Below are 16,724 nucleotides of genomic sequence, written 5' to 3' on the forward strand. Positions count from 1 at the left end.
TGAACAATATCAATGACAAGACTAGTTATAGATCTCTAAATAACAATCTAACCAGAGGAATTTAAATTTTGCCCTAATTGACATTGCCTCTCCAAAGTATGTCTTTGAAATATCTTTTAGTCTCTAATGCACTCGATCTCTGATAGATGACTCTTACTTAGATGACATTTTCAGAAATGATGACAAAGCTTTTCTATTTACTGCCAGTCTGTCAATGCCAAGATGTTTCCTGATAGTTACAAGACACCAGAATTACACAGACATCAACATCCTACCTTACTATGTAGTCATACCATAAGCTAGAATAGAGATGTTTAATTTTCAAGGCAGGGTATTGAAAGAAAATTCACTCTTCTCATATGCCTATATATGTGAAAAGCCAATTCCGCTTCACTAAACATGTGAAGAATGGAAAAGGTCAAAACCTTTTGAGTGTATGTATGTATCATTAAGGGCTAACCTAACCCACCAATCCATGCCTTAATATGTAATACAGCAGTCACTGCTGGTCATCCATCTAGACTCATCTAGTTTAGCTTCTGAGTCAAGTAATTTAAATACCTATGCGTGCTCATGCACATATGTAGGAGGACTGGAAAAAGCCAATACAGATTTACCAAGGACAATCGTATTGCTATTTATGCTGAAACTGGCTTGATGGTTGAAAGGAGAGATGTGGATGCCAGCCACTTTGATTTAGCAAGGTGTTTGACACAGTGTCCCACAATATCTTTGCTGACAGGCTGTTAAGATATGGACTTGACCACTAGACGGGTTCAGAAATGGCTAGACTACCTTGCTCAAAGTCAAAATGGTAATCTGTCATGTGTGGAGTTCCTCAGGGACTAAGAGTAGGTCTGGTACTACTCAGTATTTTCAAAACTATCTAGATGGAATGCACCACTCAAAGGTTGTGGATGACACTGAACAGGGATGTGAGGCAGACAAGCCAGAAGGAAATGCCACCAAAAAGAGACAGGTTAGAGATGGGCCAACAAAAATGCACAAGGTTTACAAAGATCAATATAAAGTCCTGCATTTGAAATAATCCTGTGTAGCAGTAAAGGCTGTGGACAGACTGTGTGGGTAGCAGTTCTGAGGAACAGGCTCAGGGGTCCTGGTGCACAGCAAGATAAACATGAGCCAACAGAGAACTCTGGCAGCAATGAAGGCAAACATGTCCCAGGTTGCATCAACAAGAGCATTTCTGGCAGATCAAGGGATGGGATTATTCCACTGTACCTGGCAAGTGTTAAGCTGTACCTGTAATTCAGTTCTGGCATCCACCAGTTCAAGAGAGACACAGGAAATCTGGAGATGGTCCACCAGAAAATTGCCAGCATTATTAGAGGGTTATAGAAGGACACAGGAACTATGTGCTTTTTCAGCCTTCTAATACTTAAATTGTAGTTTTAGAGAGGGCAGAAGTACTCTTCTCACAGTAAAGCGTGGTTATAGAACAAGAGGCTGAGGGATAATTTGCTTCAGGAAAATGCCTTCTGGATATAAAATAATTTTCACCGTGAGAGCAACTATTCACAGGCATTGGCTACCCTTGCTGGAAACATCCAAGACTTGGCATGGACAACCTAATCTGAGGTCCTGCTGTCAAAAGAAGTTGGATCAGATGGTCTCCAGAGGTTCCTTCCAACGTGGACACCTCCATGATTCAGTGATTGTCTATGATCCAGGTTCTCTTCCTTCATCTGGGAGAGGAACTAAATTGTGACAACACTAAACTGCAGAGGCTTGCTAATGTACCAGTCTTAACTCCATCTTACACTTCAAAGGAAGTCTTACTAAGCTGATTTTTGTTTTCCAACAGAAATATCCATCTGCCTTGGTACTTGCTGTTTTACTTAAACTCTTATCTGCTGCCAATAAAGAGATAACTCACAATGTAAATGCAAGTTTTTTGTCTGAAGTTAAGGTGTTTCAAAGGTAGGGTCCCAATTTAGGCACTTAATGGGAACAACCTGGCAATAAGCATTTCAACTGCTTATCGGTTGACACAAGAGAATAAGAACAAATCCTGATGCTGGGAAAAGGTCTGTAAACCCATGGAAACAGGATATCCAAACATCCTAGCTGGTACTGACACTGTCTCCATTCCAATTCTAACAGTAAGGTCCTATTTTTTTAATATCTTGAGTTATGTAAACAATGGTTATTAATTTAGTTTTACTTCTCAGAGGCAATGGTGGCACATGTACCATGCAATTGTGTAATTATATTTGTAAAATGGCATTCCTAGCCAAACTGTAAGATGAAATAAACTTATTTGGTGCTTAAAATACTTTTTGCTGCCATTTGAAATTTTAATATAAACGTGGACCATTAAGAACTATTTATCCAAGACATTTAGTTTGGCTCCAGGGTGACCAAAACAATACCAAAGGACCTAACATGTAGACAATTCTAGTACCATATTTTTAGCCTAAGAGACTATAGGGAAGGGTGGAAAATCTTCTTTTCTCTTTCTCAGAATAGGGAGAGAAGTCAGAAAACACAGTACAAGTTACATGATTACAATACGTGAGAGCCCTTTGACTTGTCTAATTCTTCCAGATCTTCCACTACCCAAGCAAACTCCCAAATGCCTCTTAATTAAAACAATTCTAAAAATTCTGTGAGGACACTACATTAAATTGCTGTAATTCGGTTGACTTCTGTACTATTCCTTACCACTCAGTGGATAGAATGAATGGGCCCTATTCATATATTCAGTAGTAGCAGTTACAACTATGAGCTGAAATCTCCAGAGGCAGATTGCCTCTTCCTATTTGCAGAGACAGAATTTCACAAGACTCAATATTAGAACAAATCAGGATCCAAAACAGAGGGAATAAGGAAACCAGAACTTGAGCTGACAGCAAAGGGAGTTTTAAATTAACAACATCCATGCAGAATCCCACATGGAGACTGTATACTGAAATCTCATCCATGATGTACTTTGACAGACTGCAGTGTGCACACAAAAAAACTTCACCCTGAAATTCAAGACGTGGAGTGGGCACTGTTCTTGTAAAATTGTTCATCAGCTGCAGTATTCATAGACAGTCTCAAGAATATCCATCTCAGAGAAAAATCCTGCTGCAATCCAGCAAGAATTTTGTTCACAGGAGGACCCCAAGATGCAATTAACACAAAAAGGAAAAAAACACCAGGTGTTGGTGTCGTAGTCTGTTCTTAGAATCTACTGTGCCACCATTATATTTAGCTTCTGTACACATTTTTAGATGGAATAAGTATTTCCTTATGCATAATCTGTCATACACATTTTGTTCAAAACAAGATTTGTTCAAGACATTCCTTTGAATAAAATATCTAAGCTGAGCCACTTTTTACTGTGCTTGACAGCAGTATGTGGAGGAGAACTGCTTTACACTGAACATACTGTCTTTGCCATCCATCCAGCTCTAGGTAGGTTGTTGTTGGTGAGATGCTAAATGCAGTGTGACCTTGAAATCAGTGGGGAGTGCGAAGATCGCTTAGTTCCATAATGAATCAAATTCACAAGTCAAAACATTTCCCCATGAAACCTGGAATACAGTTTTTTCTGGATTTAAATAATTGAGAATGGAGTCTACCAGGAGAAAGCTAGTAGGGAAAAGATTAATCTCTGACCTATGGCACCACTAAAGGAAAAACAAAATGGATATTGAAAAAAAAGGCCATAAGGAGAAAGTGTGTAAAATACGGCAACTTTTTGCAAATCTCAGCATCTTGTTCTAATGACAAATACTTGGATCACTACATCCTGTGCATCAAAAATAAGCATTAATGCATGGCTATAATTTTCTTTGCAATGTTCTCTGCCCATTTATTTTTGGAGGGAAGCATCATTCCCCTGGTATCTGAAGGTCCCATGGGGTGCCAAGACTTTGTATTGCTTCTCATGTAGTGATGGGTTTGAGAGATATCAACTTCTCTAAAAATAATTTCTTTTAATACTTGTTCTAGCTCAATTGCTTAGAAAGCATCTCTAATTTTATTTGTTTCATTCTCAGAGAGGGATTTTAATGCCTTATGGGAATATCCATTGCAGACAACACAAGCAGTCTAAAAGAAGGAAGTGCAGGCAAGTCCACTATAGTTAATCTCCAGTCCCTGCAGAAACCTGCAGGATTCACTCTGTCCTGAGACAGACAGGCTCAGTTCTCTTCACTGAAAAAATACAGTAACTAACTTAGACCCACCACCAAGCTTTAAGATGACGGAAGGTGGGTGAAAACAACCTGGGTACTGTAAACAAATTCCCAGAGATGCTGAGATCACACAGCTCCTGCTAACCACATGTGGTTACTCCTCTGTGAGTAGTTCTCATGATTTTACTATGCAATTTGTGAGACATGAAGCTTTAGTTACAGTCCCAATGCTAAAATTATATTATTATTTGGAAATCTCAGTTTTCACTTGAGAAAAGAAAAAAAAAACCAACACAACAACAAAGTTTCCAGTTGCTGCAGGAAAAAAAACAAACAACAAAACCAAACCAAACCAAACCAACGAAAAAAACCACCAGACCATGATATTTTCAAAACTTGTGAGAGTGAGTCTTAATATTTTGGAAACTTAAGATACAATTTTTTAATAACTCAAACTGACAGTTCTGGCATCATTAATCTATTATTATGAAGCCCAGTATATATAAACCCCAAATATCAGACATCTCAATTCAGAGGTGATGTATTTTGTCTGCCTTTTTAAATGTTAAACTGTTACATTATCCATTATATGAAGACACACCCTTAAAATAAGAAAACTTTCAACATTTTTATTGCTGCTACAATCTTCACTAATGCACAGCTGAGTCATGGGTATTTTCATTGTGGTTTACAGAACTGCTAAACCTGAACTCTAAAACTCATGTCAAGCCTCAGATGATGAAGAGATTAAAATAAATAATACTTAGGATCATCCTCTTTATATTTCCAGTTTCAACTTTAAGATACCTTTGGGTTCTTATATTTGCTTTTTCCTCTGAAACTGGAAGAAATAAAAGATTTACTTTTAGTCTCTTTTTTATCTTGCTCTTAAATGAAAGATGGGATTTTCACTCAGGTGCACAGATACATAGAATCATAGAATGGCTTAGGTTGGAAAGGACCTTAAAGATTTGGATGCAGCACAGAACATGGTTGGCTTTCCAGGCTGCTAGCACACATTGCTGGCTCGCGTTGAGCTTCTCATCAACCAACACCCCAAGTCCTTCCCTGTAGGGCTGTTCCAAATCCATTCTCTTCCCTGTCTGTGTTTGTGCCCGGAATTGCACTGACCCAGATGCAGGACCTTGCACTTGGTCTCGTTGAACTTCATGTGGTTTGCACGGACCCACCTGTCAAGCCTCTCAAGGTCCCTCTGGATGGCATCCCTTCCCTCCAGCATATTGACCACACCACACAGCTCGGTGTCATTGGTAAACTTGGTGAGGGTGCACTCAATCCCACTGTCCATGTTGACAAAACAGAAGTTAAAAGCAGCTGCCTCAGCACTGATCCCTGAGGAACACCCTTTTTCACTGATCTCCACTTGGACATGCAGCCCTTGGCCTCAGCTCTTTGAGTGCGACCATCCAGCCAATTCCTTATCCAGCAAGTAGTCTGTCCATCAAGTCCATGCCTCTCTAATTTAGTGACAAGAATGTTGTGCAAGATAGGGTCACATGCTTTGGACAAGTCCAGGTGAATTCAGAAGTAAAATTTCTCTGTGTGATATCTCTGTGATAAAATAGCAAATCTGTCTCTTCTCAGTATATCCTGTGCCAGCCTGCATCCTATTACAGTCTTGCTAAGCAAGCCCTGGGTGTTTGCCTTCTATTTGGCATCACCTACATTACTTCATATCTATACTGGCTTTCCAAATGAGAGTAAATGTTAATGCTCTGCCATTGTAGTCCCTACATAAATAGTCTTGTTGACTTTAAGGAGTATATCCATGTAACTGCTGCAAGATCAGACTCCTGGAAACACCAAAAAAACCCACCAAATTCAAGGTACCAGCCGGTACTTGCTGTCTATGTTCCTTAACTTTCTTGAATGCTTGTGCCTCTGTTAGCAACTATTTGCATTGACTAGCCATTAGAACTAAAAAAAGAGAAGGAAGTTACTCTTACAATGGGCTCTTGTAGCCAAAGACGGATAAGAGTTGCAAGGGTGTAGTACATCACCAGCAGTAAAATTGGATTAGCATGGTGATACCAATGTAACTCCTGATTTTTGATGATCATCCAAGTGCTTGAGCAGTTCGTCTGTGTAAGTGAAGTCACACCAAACAACCTGTGGATATAAAACAACAGTTAGAAAATAAACACCAAAGCTTACAATCTTTAATTATTATTTTTTTTTCAGTAATTTTTGGCTTACCTATAATACTCTTTGCTCTCTCCAAAACCAGTATTTGCTATCTCATTTAAAAAGCAGTGAATATTTTAATTCCACAATATTTAGGGAAAATGAATGGGTTTTGGAACTTGGTTTTCAACATGAATAATGGGAGTATAATATTGTTATATCTACCAAGTCTGATGTGAAAACTTCAAATGACCTGTGCCCTGTAAGTCCAGAGCTACAGAAAAAGGGGAGAGAAAATCTGGGTGCAAGGCCATTTGGCAAATCAGAGCAACATGACATTTCAGAGTGATTCAGTAAACTGACATTCAACACCATTCCACTCGCTCTGCCAAGACAAACTGTAAAGTACATCTCTTCGGCACATTGAACAGTTTACTGAGTTATTTATATATTTTAAAGCTAATACCATTAATAATTTGCTACCTAATTATGCAAATGCTTATAAATATACAGAGCTCCACTGAATTAATAGCTGTTGTGAACAGAAAAGGAAGACATTTGGCAAGGCAATTGTTCTGGACAATCAAATCACTAAGGAAATAAAAGAAGAAAAATTAATTCCATAATGCTATGAGATCTTTTACTATTTCTGGAAAAACTATAATCTCACAATATTTCTATCAAGTAATAAAATTGTGTTGGAAGAAACGCTTAAGATTAAAAAAAATCCCTCACATTTGAAACTTAAGACAAGATGCTAGATGCTTTGTAGATGTGATAGATGCTGAAACAAAACTAGTAGGAAGTCCAAATTAATCTGGTTCTTCCAGTGTGAAATATTTGGTGAATTTCAGAAGACAGCACACAGTGATATCAGTAGCATATGTCAGCCTTCATTATAAACAGCTTGTTTTACTGAAAAAGCTTTGTCTTCCATGATGTGTATGAAAATTTTCAGGTTTTTTGAGAAATAGATTTGATTCTAAGAGAAGCTTAAGGAGAACTATTTCTTTATAGAAAAAAAACAAACAAGCCCACAAGAAATCTATCATTACTCTGAAAGATTAAACCAAATGCATTTAAAAATGTTTTCTGCTACAGGCTTTAATTGTAATTAGTAAATGCCTAAAATATTACTCTTGCTTTACCTAGCAAGGTTCAACATGAAAAAGTGAACAAATACAAAGAATGATATCCAACAGAGATGTACAGCCTGAAATCTGCCCTTTGGATGCTATAGAGTGAAAAGAATATAAAAAAGGTGAGGTTATACCTGTTCATTCACTAGGGGTTTGTGGCATGGGTATAATACCATTAAATGCCAGAACAAGAGCTCTATAGCATTTCATTAAACAATTTATCAGCACTCGCTTCTCATTCTGACTGTCAACATGAGCCAAAGGCTATAAACTTTAAGACTTCTCAGAGCTTTTGGGTGGATCCAAGGTTGGAAAATAAAAGGGAAAAAAAAAAAAAAAAAAAAAAAAAGAAAGAAAGAAAAAAGATCCTGCATACAAAATAAATTGGTTTAGTTTAAAGGAGCTGGCAGAGCTGTGTTTGGAGTTGACCCAGACTCAAACTTCTGTAGCATCCAAGCACATTCAGAGATGGTGTTATGGTTTAGCTCCATCTGACTGAAATTCATGCTGCATTGTATTCTGTTCATACATCTATCAGTGTAGGAGAGCATCTTCTTTTTTCTGCTTTCCTCTTGCCCATCAATGATCAGGATTTTTGAGTTCTTATTAGTCTCATCTTCTACCTGTATATCACAACACACCTCTCCATCTTTGATTCACTTTAATCTTTTCTATGTAAGCCCAGTGCAATCTCCCTATTACTGTTGCACAAATGTATCAGAATCAGAGTGAAATACAATTCTGATTGAAGTAAGAATCTTTCTATTAACAGTGAGTGATGAATACATCCTACAGAAATAAAGGACAGATCAGTTTCTGAATGTCCTTGAACCCTTCTGCCAAGCAGACATGCTCACATATTCCATTCCTAGAGTACATAGCATTATACACTGTAACTATAAAGTCTCAAAAACTTGTGTTTTATTTCCACTGAAGAAACATTCCACATAATCTTACCAATTAGGAAATTTCATTATGTTTCAGCAAAATCCTTGTTCTCATAGTTTCATTTGCTTACTTCAAATTATCCATACATTTTACGATTGGACTGAATTCTGCTCCCTTCAAGTCCTGTATCCACCAAGTATGTGTAAGTTACAATGGAGCAACTCTTCCCCGCTAGTCACCACCTGACCAGCCATCTATTTATTTAACCTATTTCACTTTGTCTCACAAATTATGAATCTAGAAGAACTGCTCCTCATTCTTCATTTCTCCTTGGATTTTGAGACTTGCTAGTCACAAAGCAGATTGAACATTCCCTGTCAATCAAATACAAAACACACTGGAAACACGTCTTGGGAATGCTCATTCTGTCTGTTCTGGTCCTCCAGTAAGGCTACAAGTTGCTACTTATTCAATATTTATGCTTCATCATTATCTTCAGTGAGAACTGCTGGTGCAGAACATTTTTTTTTGAGAGAGAGACATTTTTTCTCATTCAAAGCTTTTAAATACACAGGAAGGACTGCTGTAAAACAAAAGCATTTACAGTAAGCAACATATATCAGGGCATTATTCAGTTCTGCATACTTCAAAGATGCCATAACATTCAGTATTGATCACAATCAGCTCTGTTTGTGCCCAGCACTGATCCTGGTGTGACTTTGTCTTAGGCAACATACATTTATACCATCAATAAAGTCAGAATGAGTCCTAAGTGAGAGAAACCAGATGCCAAACAAGACAAGCATATGCATGTCTGGATACAGAAGAATTATAAAACAAATACTGAGTGACCAAATGGAAACACTTCGCTTTTGAAAAGACTGCAAGTAACATTGAAAACAGCTGGATGTAATAGATCAATCTTTCTATTACGGAATCACAGAATCACGGAGTTGTCAAAGTTGGAAGGACCTCTAGAGATCATCTAGTCCAACTCCCCTGCTAATGCACAATTGCTTGAGCACATTACTCAGGACTGCATCCAGGTGTCTTGCAAAGAAGCAAAAATTCTGTTTTTTCAAAGTCCTCATCAGTCTTCTGAAAAATGCACAGTATAGTAGATATAATTGGGCAGATTTTAGAAATTATAAGGGGCCAAGGAGAAATTGAATGTCTGACTGCAGAGTGCTTTGATATAACACAGTAAAAAACAGTTCTTAAAATAAAGGTGGTATAATTTTGTCCAGATTCTACGAGCTGTTTTCCCTGAAAAGATTGCAACTGAATCTGTGAATCATTTTTCTGGCAAATGCACTTTCATCTTTTGTGAACCCCTGACAAAGCTCTAAGCTGTGACCAACACCCCCCCCTCCCCCCCCCCATTTTTATATCAGTCTAGCATTAAGAATCAGAAAACTAATTTCAATTTTACTTGAATTATATAAAAAAAATCCTTTTGCACCCACAGATATTTGACCTAAGAAGCTGCTGAAATACCATGTTTTATTACTGCATTTCTTCTCATTCAAAGCTTTTAAATACACAGGAAGGACTGCTGTAAAACAAAAGCATTTACAGTAAGCAACATATATCAGGGCATTATTCAGTTCTGCATACTTCAAAGATGCCATAACATTCAGTATTGATCACAATCAGCTCTGTTTGTGCCCAGCACTGATCCTGGTGTGACTTTGTCTTAGGCAACATACATTTATACCATCAATAAAATCAGAATGAGTCCTAAGTGAGAGAAACCAGATGCCAAACAAGACAAGCATATGCATGTCTGGATACAGAAGAATTATAAAACAAATACTGAGTGACCAAATGGAAACACTTCGCTTTTGAAAAGACTGCAAGTAACATTGAAAACAGCTGGATGTAATAGATCAATCTTTCTATTACAGAATCACAGAATCACGGAGTTGTCAAAGTTGGAAGGACCTCTAGAGATCATCTAGTCCAACTCCCCTGCTAATGCACAATTGCTTGAGCACATTACTCAGGACTGCATCCAGGTGTCTTGCAAAGAAGCAAAAATTCTGTTTTTTCAAAGTCCTCATCAGTCTTCTGAAAAATGCACAGTATAGTAGATATAATTGGGCAGATTTTAGAAATTATAAGGGGCCAAGGAGAAATTGAATGTCTGACTGCAGAGTGCTTTGATATAACACAGTAAAAAACAGTTCTTAAAATAAAGGTGGTATAATTTTGTCCAGATTCTACGAGCTGTTTTCCCTGAAAAGATTGCAACTGAATCTGTGAATCATTTTTCTGGCAAATGCACTTTCATCTTTTGTGAACCCCTGACAAAGCTCTAAGCTGTGACCAACACCCCCCCCTCCCCCCCCCATTTTTATATCAGTCTAGCATTAAGAATCAGAAAACTAATTTCAATTTTACTTGAATTATATAAAAAAAATCCTTTTGCACCCACAGATATTTGACCTAAGAAGCTGCTGAAATACCATGTTTTATTACTGCACTACATACGTTGTTAAAACTTATCCAGCATGCATTATTTAATTATTACATTAATTATAGCATACAAACTGAGGCTAGGAATTAGTCATGGTATTAAATATAAATTAAAAAGCTTATATTAAAAAACCCTGAAAGATATGTCTCATAATCAGAATTATCAAACACTGCAATTACAGGTGTTAGGTCTGTGAATTTTGTCTCCAGTAAAAATTATCTGGAAAATTTTTCTTTGAAAATATATGTCAGGTCAGATCCTGCATGTCCAGATGTTTTAGGAGTTGATTTCAAACCAGGATTTGCCTCATAATTTCCAAGGCCAGGAAAGGAAGTAATAATTCTGACTTCCTGTACAATGTAGGACATGCAATAATTCTTGTATTGACCAAATAACTTGTGGCTGGACTACAGCTTGTAGTTTAAAAAGGCATCCAGTCTTGATTTCAAGTGATAGCAGATCTTTTACTGCCTTATTATTTTCTACTGCATTTAGTTTCTAGTAAGTTTTGTCTATATGAGATTTCCAGTTGCTGCATCTCCCTACAACTCTGTGTACTTTTCAGTACACAACAGAGCAGGATCAGTTTTTCCAGATCTTCTCTGAGCTTCCCAAATTACAAGCACCTACAGTCCACCTTCACCACAGTGCTCAGCTTTTCCCTCTTTGTACAGCCTGGGGGGTCATACATGGACATGACCCAAAATACCAGAGTAGAAGCTCACACTTACATGTTCATCCAAATACATTTGGGCTTCTTGGGACAGTTTTACATCAGTTAGGAAATGGGTGAAAGATGTGTTATTGCTACAGACCTGCAATTTGTAAACTATTCAGTGCTAAATCTTGATGCATTAATACAGAAAACCAAGGAAAAAATAATTTAGGGACAATTAAGCTTCCTTTTTTCCTCCTCCCACATGATACCTGCTACTGGTCTTTCTAAGGAACTTCTTCATCTCCCAAAGTGAAAGTCTTCCCAGCATATAGTGAGAGTGCTGGCCAGTTCCAAAAACCATCACCTAAGGAGCATAAGATAAAAATGGCACAAAATTCCTCCAAGCTACCTGAAAATGTCTGACCTGTAAGAGAAGACGGAGATAGAGATGGAGACAGAGGCAGCCATGGAGATGGAGGTAGAGGTCGAAAAAGGAGAAGAGTCCCATTATATGACAAGTTTTAAGGCAGAGTGAGAAACCCTGAATTTATTACTATCAGTGTTCACCACAACTACTTGAAGATTTAGTGGAAGTGAACATAGTATCTTAGGGTTTTTATTTTACTTAAATAATGTGACTGAGTTTGAGAGCTGTTTTTTTTTTGTTTTTTGTTTTTTTTTTTTACTGGGAACAACAATTACATATCTAATGTCACTATAGTGACAGAAGCAATTGCCTTGCATACAGCACTTCTGAATATGCATCAAAATATATTAACATAACAAAAATATTCATGTTTTCAGCAGAAAGGCTCCAAGGTAATAACTTACAATGCTTTACAGACTCACTCCCGACTCACTAAGTGGAAGCAAAAGACATACAACAGCTTTTTTCATGAGTCCAACCTAACTCCTGACAATGTGTAAACCACACATAAAAATTCATTCAGTGCCTTTGATCAAAGAGGACATGAAGTGATTCACAGGGGCAGAAAAATGTCCTATTGATTACACTTCCTATGAAGGTCAGAGAGTGCAGTGAGCTCTGAGTCTCACCAGAAGTTGCTCAGCCTCACTGGACTAAGTACAATGCTTATGAGTTTGCATGTTGCTTTGTTTTATTTTTTTATATTCTAGTCAAATATCAGTGTATGGTGACTGAAATTGTCTGGGTTTGCTTCATTGGCAAACATCTGAAAGTTTAAAACTGCATGCAGATTTGTCAAACATTTTCCTAAACACAGCTTACTACATATCACTCTGGTCAGAGATACAAGACTATGTCAGTAAAATAACTGTGTATAAATAAATAGCTTTAAATGCTCTTCACTCATAAAAAATAAGGAAACGAAAAAGAGTTTACTGAGACATAGTGAAAGATGAGACAAAAGGAAGAAAGGAACCAAGAGTTCTCCTAATACATTCCACTTTCTGGTTTATACTTGTAAACATCCTTTCTAAGGTGATAGGGCCAAAAAAACAGAGTGAAACCAGCTAACTGTGGGGGAAAAGGAAGACAGGAAATCTGTACAGCTATTCCATACAATGTTACATTGTTCATCGGAAGCCAGATGCTACTGTTTCCGTAAATGGTGAAGGCAGGATGCTTTGAAAACCCTGACCAACTGTGATTGTACTCTATTTTACCAAGGGAAGCAGTAATTATGTGCATTCTTTCTGAGGGTTGTGTAGATGGTTTAATTATCAATAAATACATTCATAGCAGGAGGAACAATCTGGAGATTTTAGGCTCAACTGTAATGGGTGTTGTTATGCTTATCTCTTTTGAAAGACAACCAGACCCATTTCTTTAAGGGTACTAAATGTAGTTTTACAGGTGGAGGGTGATATAGTTGACACTGATTTGAAAAATGCAGATCTCATATTGTTACCTTGCTTCACCACTGGTTTTACTGGGTAATCACAACACTGAGAAAACTTGCAAGCTCCTGCTCTGCCTCCACAGTTGCTTTGACAAAGGGTGTTAGAAAGGTACGAGTTCTGACAATATGGAAGAGTAATTCTATTTTTTAACTTTCTTAACACAGCTGTAACTAAAAGTATGTATTCTGTACCATCAGTTATGTATGCTGCAATATACAATCTATATTGTACCCTAATATGAAATCACAATGGACTTTGGGAAAGGAGAACTCAAAATAAAATATTGTTTTAACAATGTACTTAGAACACTTGCACACACAGAGTTTTGTGGAAAATCGTCAAATCATAGATGATACCTTATAATTTCAAAGTCTTTTTTATAGCTATTTCAAGCCTTCTTTATCCAAATATTCCTTTTATTGCATGTAACATTTGTTCTTTATTCACAATAAACTGGACGTGCATTCCAAATATTGACTGCTTTACAGAGGAAAGATTATGTCACAGGACTTGCTTCCTGTTTCAGGAAAAGATTTACCATAGACTAATAAAATAAAATAAAACAACCATACAAGTCTGCAAGTCTTTGACATGGTAGCAGACTGGAAATGAAATCCAGAAGAGGACAATGAGGATTACAGTTTGAAGAAAATGTCTGCATCAATCCACTTCAGGAGCTGCATTTCCTGATTTAGTATTTATGATTACAGGAGTTTTTTTGCTGGGGCCAGTAGACATCTGATGGTTATTCACAGCAATGGCATCAGAGACTGTACGGGGTTGAATGTGGGGAACTCATCTTCATAGAAGTTCTGAATTTCTGGTGGATTTTATGAACTGTCTGAATCTTTATGTCATCTGGATATCTTCTGTTTCATACTTATTTCCCTCAGCTCATATGGAAGGAGAGAGGAGTGGTGCCTGCATGTCTGGGGTAGGAGAATGGACTATCAAGACTAACTGACATTTGAATAGATGAGCCCTAAAATGGAGCCCTAAAAGTGGTAGGAAAGAAAAGAGGAAGAAGGGAAGGAGAAGAAGGGGAAGAAGGGGAAGAAGGGAAAGAAGGGGAAGGTGAAGGTGAAGGTGAAGGGAAGGGAAGGGAAGGAAAAGAGGAAAGGGGAAAGGAGAAAGGAAGAAGAAGAAAGGAGAAAGGGGAAAGGGGAAAGGGGAAAGGGGAAAGGGGAAGGGGGAAGTGGGAAAGGGGAAAAGGGAAGGGGGAAAGAAGAAAGGGGAAAGGGAAAAGAAGAAGAAGAGAAGGAAGAGAGGTGGGGAGAGGAGAGTGCAGAAAAAGGAGCAACAGTTTATTTACAAAGAGATAAATTTAATAACAGTAAAGCCTCAGAAACTGCAAAAAAAAATATAGCCTTCCTTTGGGTAGTAGTGATAGAACCCTTCTTTTCCTGGGGTAAAGAGAGCTGATACAGAGGGAGAAAAGGCAAAACTTCATTTTTCACAGGCCCAGCCCCAAAGATCAAGATTCACAAAGATAACTACTTGAAATACTGAAAGGTCTATGTTCCAAACTCTAAGCATTGACTGAATCTTTTTTCCATCACTGACTTAAAGGACATACATAATCTTATTGAATTGGAAAATGCCCTGGGGAGAAGATGGGAAATAAGTGGCAAGAATTAAAGAATAAATTAACAAACAGAAAAAAAAAAAAAAATTCTACACAGCCCCACCTAAAGTTGGGAGTCCCCCATTCATTCAAGCTATCCTGATAAGTTTTCAGTATTCAGACAGCAGAGCAACACAGGGAGGAAAGAGGTGGGAAAATTGGCCGAAGTGCATTAAGTGTCCAAAAGAATTAGGGTTAAGATGAGCAAGAGGCATTTAGTTTCATGGCTTTTTTAAGGGAAAAAAAAGGAACAAGTGGGAAAAGTGGTATCTGTCTTTCCAAATCATGCTATTTATAGGATTCCACAGAGAGGAGCTGATCCTTCATGCCTTCTCCTCAGCTCATCTGGACAATTGTGTAGGGTGATACTCCAGGCACAAACCTCAGTCAACAGCTGGGCTAAAGTTATTAAATTTATCCATTTTGAAGTGATATAAGCTTTAAAAAGTGTTGGAAGTACTTTTAGTGTTTAAAAGCACTACACCCTGCTTTGCTTCAGATGGATAACTCAGAACTGGCTAAGTGGAACTGTGCCATATTAACAATAAAACACAAATGTGATTGTTTGCATAGAGAAGTATTATGATAAATTTCAGCTTAACAGTTAATAACTTCTTTGGAAATATCTGAAAATGCAGACTAAGAGTAGAAGTGTTTTTCTTTAGAGTGTTGCTATCACAATACTATAAAACAGGTATACACACTGCAAATATAGGCTTGGAGGGTAAGTAGAACATTCTGACTTTTGTTTTAATGTCCTTATATTTCTATAGCTCTTTAGCAGATGCCTTTGTACTTTTTTTTCTATGAAGTCCTGATTTCCATAGCTTCTGTTGGATCAAAGCTTTTCTGGCAATGACAAAAGCAGCCCTGATATATCTTCCACCCTCTTCTGCACATCAGTGACTTCTCTTTTAAAGGAAAACTAATTTCAAATGCACATCTACTGCATGAGAAACACCATGAAAAGTGAGTAATTTAAAACTTGCAATGAGGACAGAGAGAAATTATGAGCCATTAATCCAGGAAGCTGTAGAGGAAAAATGATAGCTTTAAAGGCTGTGAATAATAGAAAAGCTCACAAAAAATGTAAACACAACACAAATCTTCATTCAGGGAGAACAAAATGACCATATAACCAACCACATTAAAATCACTGTGCTTTCAAGTGAACTAACAACTTTAAACTAGAATTTTAAATAGTATCTGTTCTATAAGCTGTTGTTTGTTGGTTTGTTTGTTGTTGGTTTTTTTTAAGTAACCAGATAATGGAATTTTCTCTAAGACTATGCAACTGGAAACTGTTAAGGATTGGTCCATTGTTATCACTAATAGTGGATGTGCATCAATTCATCCCTTGTTTACTGAGAGAAAGCCTATCTTCAAAAGAATCATAGAATCACTTAGGTTGGAATTGACCTTTAAGATCATCTAGCCCAACCATTAACCCTACTCTACTGAGTCCAGCACTAAGCCATATTCTCAAGAGCCACATCTAGACGACTTTTAAGCACATCCAGGGGTGGTGACTCAACCACCTCCCTGGGCAGCATACTCCAATGTCTAACAGCCCTTTCAGTGAAAACGTTCTTCCTAATGTCTAGTATAAACCTTCCCTGGTGCAGTCTGAGGCCATTCCCTCTTGTTCTACCACCAGTTATTTGTGAGAAGAGACCAGCACCTGCCTCTTTACAATATCGTTTCAGGCAGCTTTAGAGGGTGATGAGGTCTGCCCTCAGTCTCCTTTTATTCAGACTAA

General features: G+C 37.6%; 1 protein-coding gene across 1 annotated transcript in view; it reads right to left on the reverse strand.

The window, feature by feature from the left end:
* PIEZO2 (piezo-type mechanosensitive ion channel component 2) overlaps positions 1-16,724 on the reverse strand; it is a 258,854-nt gene that overhangs the window by 94,362 nt on the left and 147,768 nt on the right. Inside the window, exon 8 of the mRNA XM_010006936.1 lies at positions 6,116-6,278. Coding sequence (XP_010005238.1) covers positions 6,116-6,278 — 163 coding nt within the window. The remainder of the gene's footprint in view (positions 1-6,115; positions 6,279-16,724) is intronic.

This window comes from Chaetura pelagica, unplaced genomic scaffold, assembly GCF_000747805.2.
Source record: "Chaetura pelagica isolate M959 unplaced genomic scaffold, ChaPel_1.0 scaffold109, whole genome shotgun sequence".
Lineage (NCBI taxonomy): Eukaryota > Metazoa > Chordata > Aves > Apodiformes > Apodidae > Chaetura > Chaetura pelagica.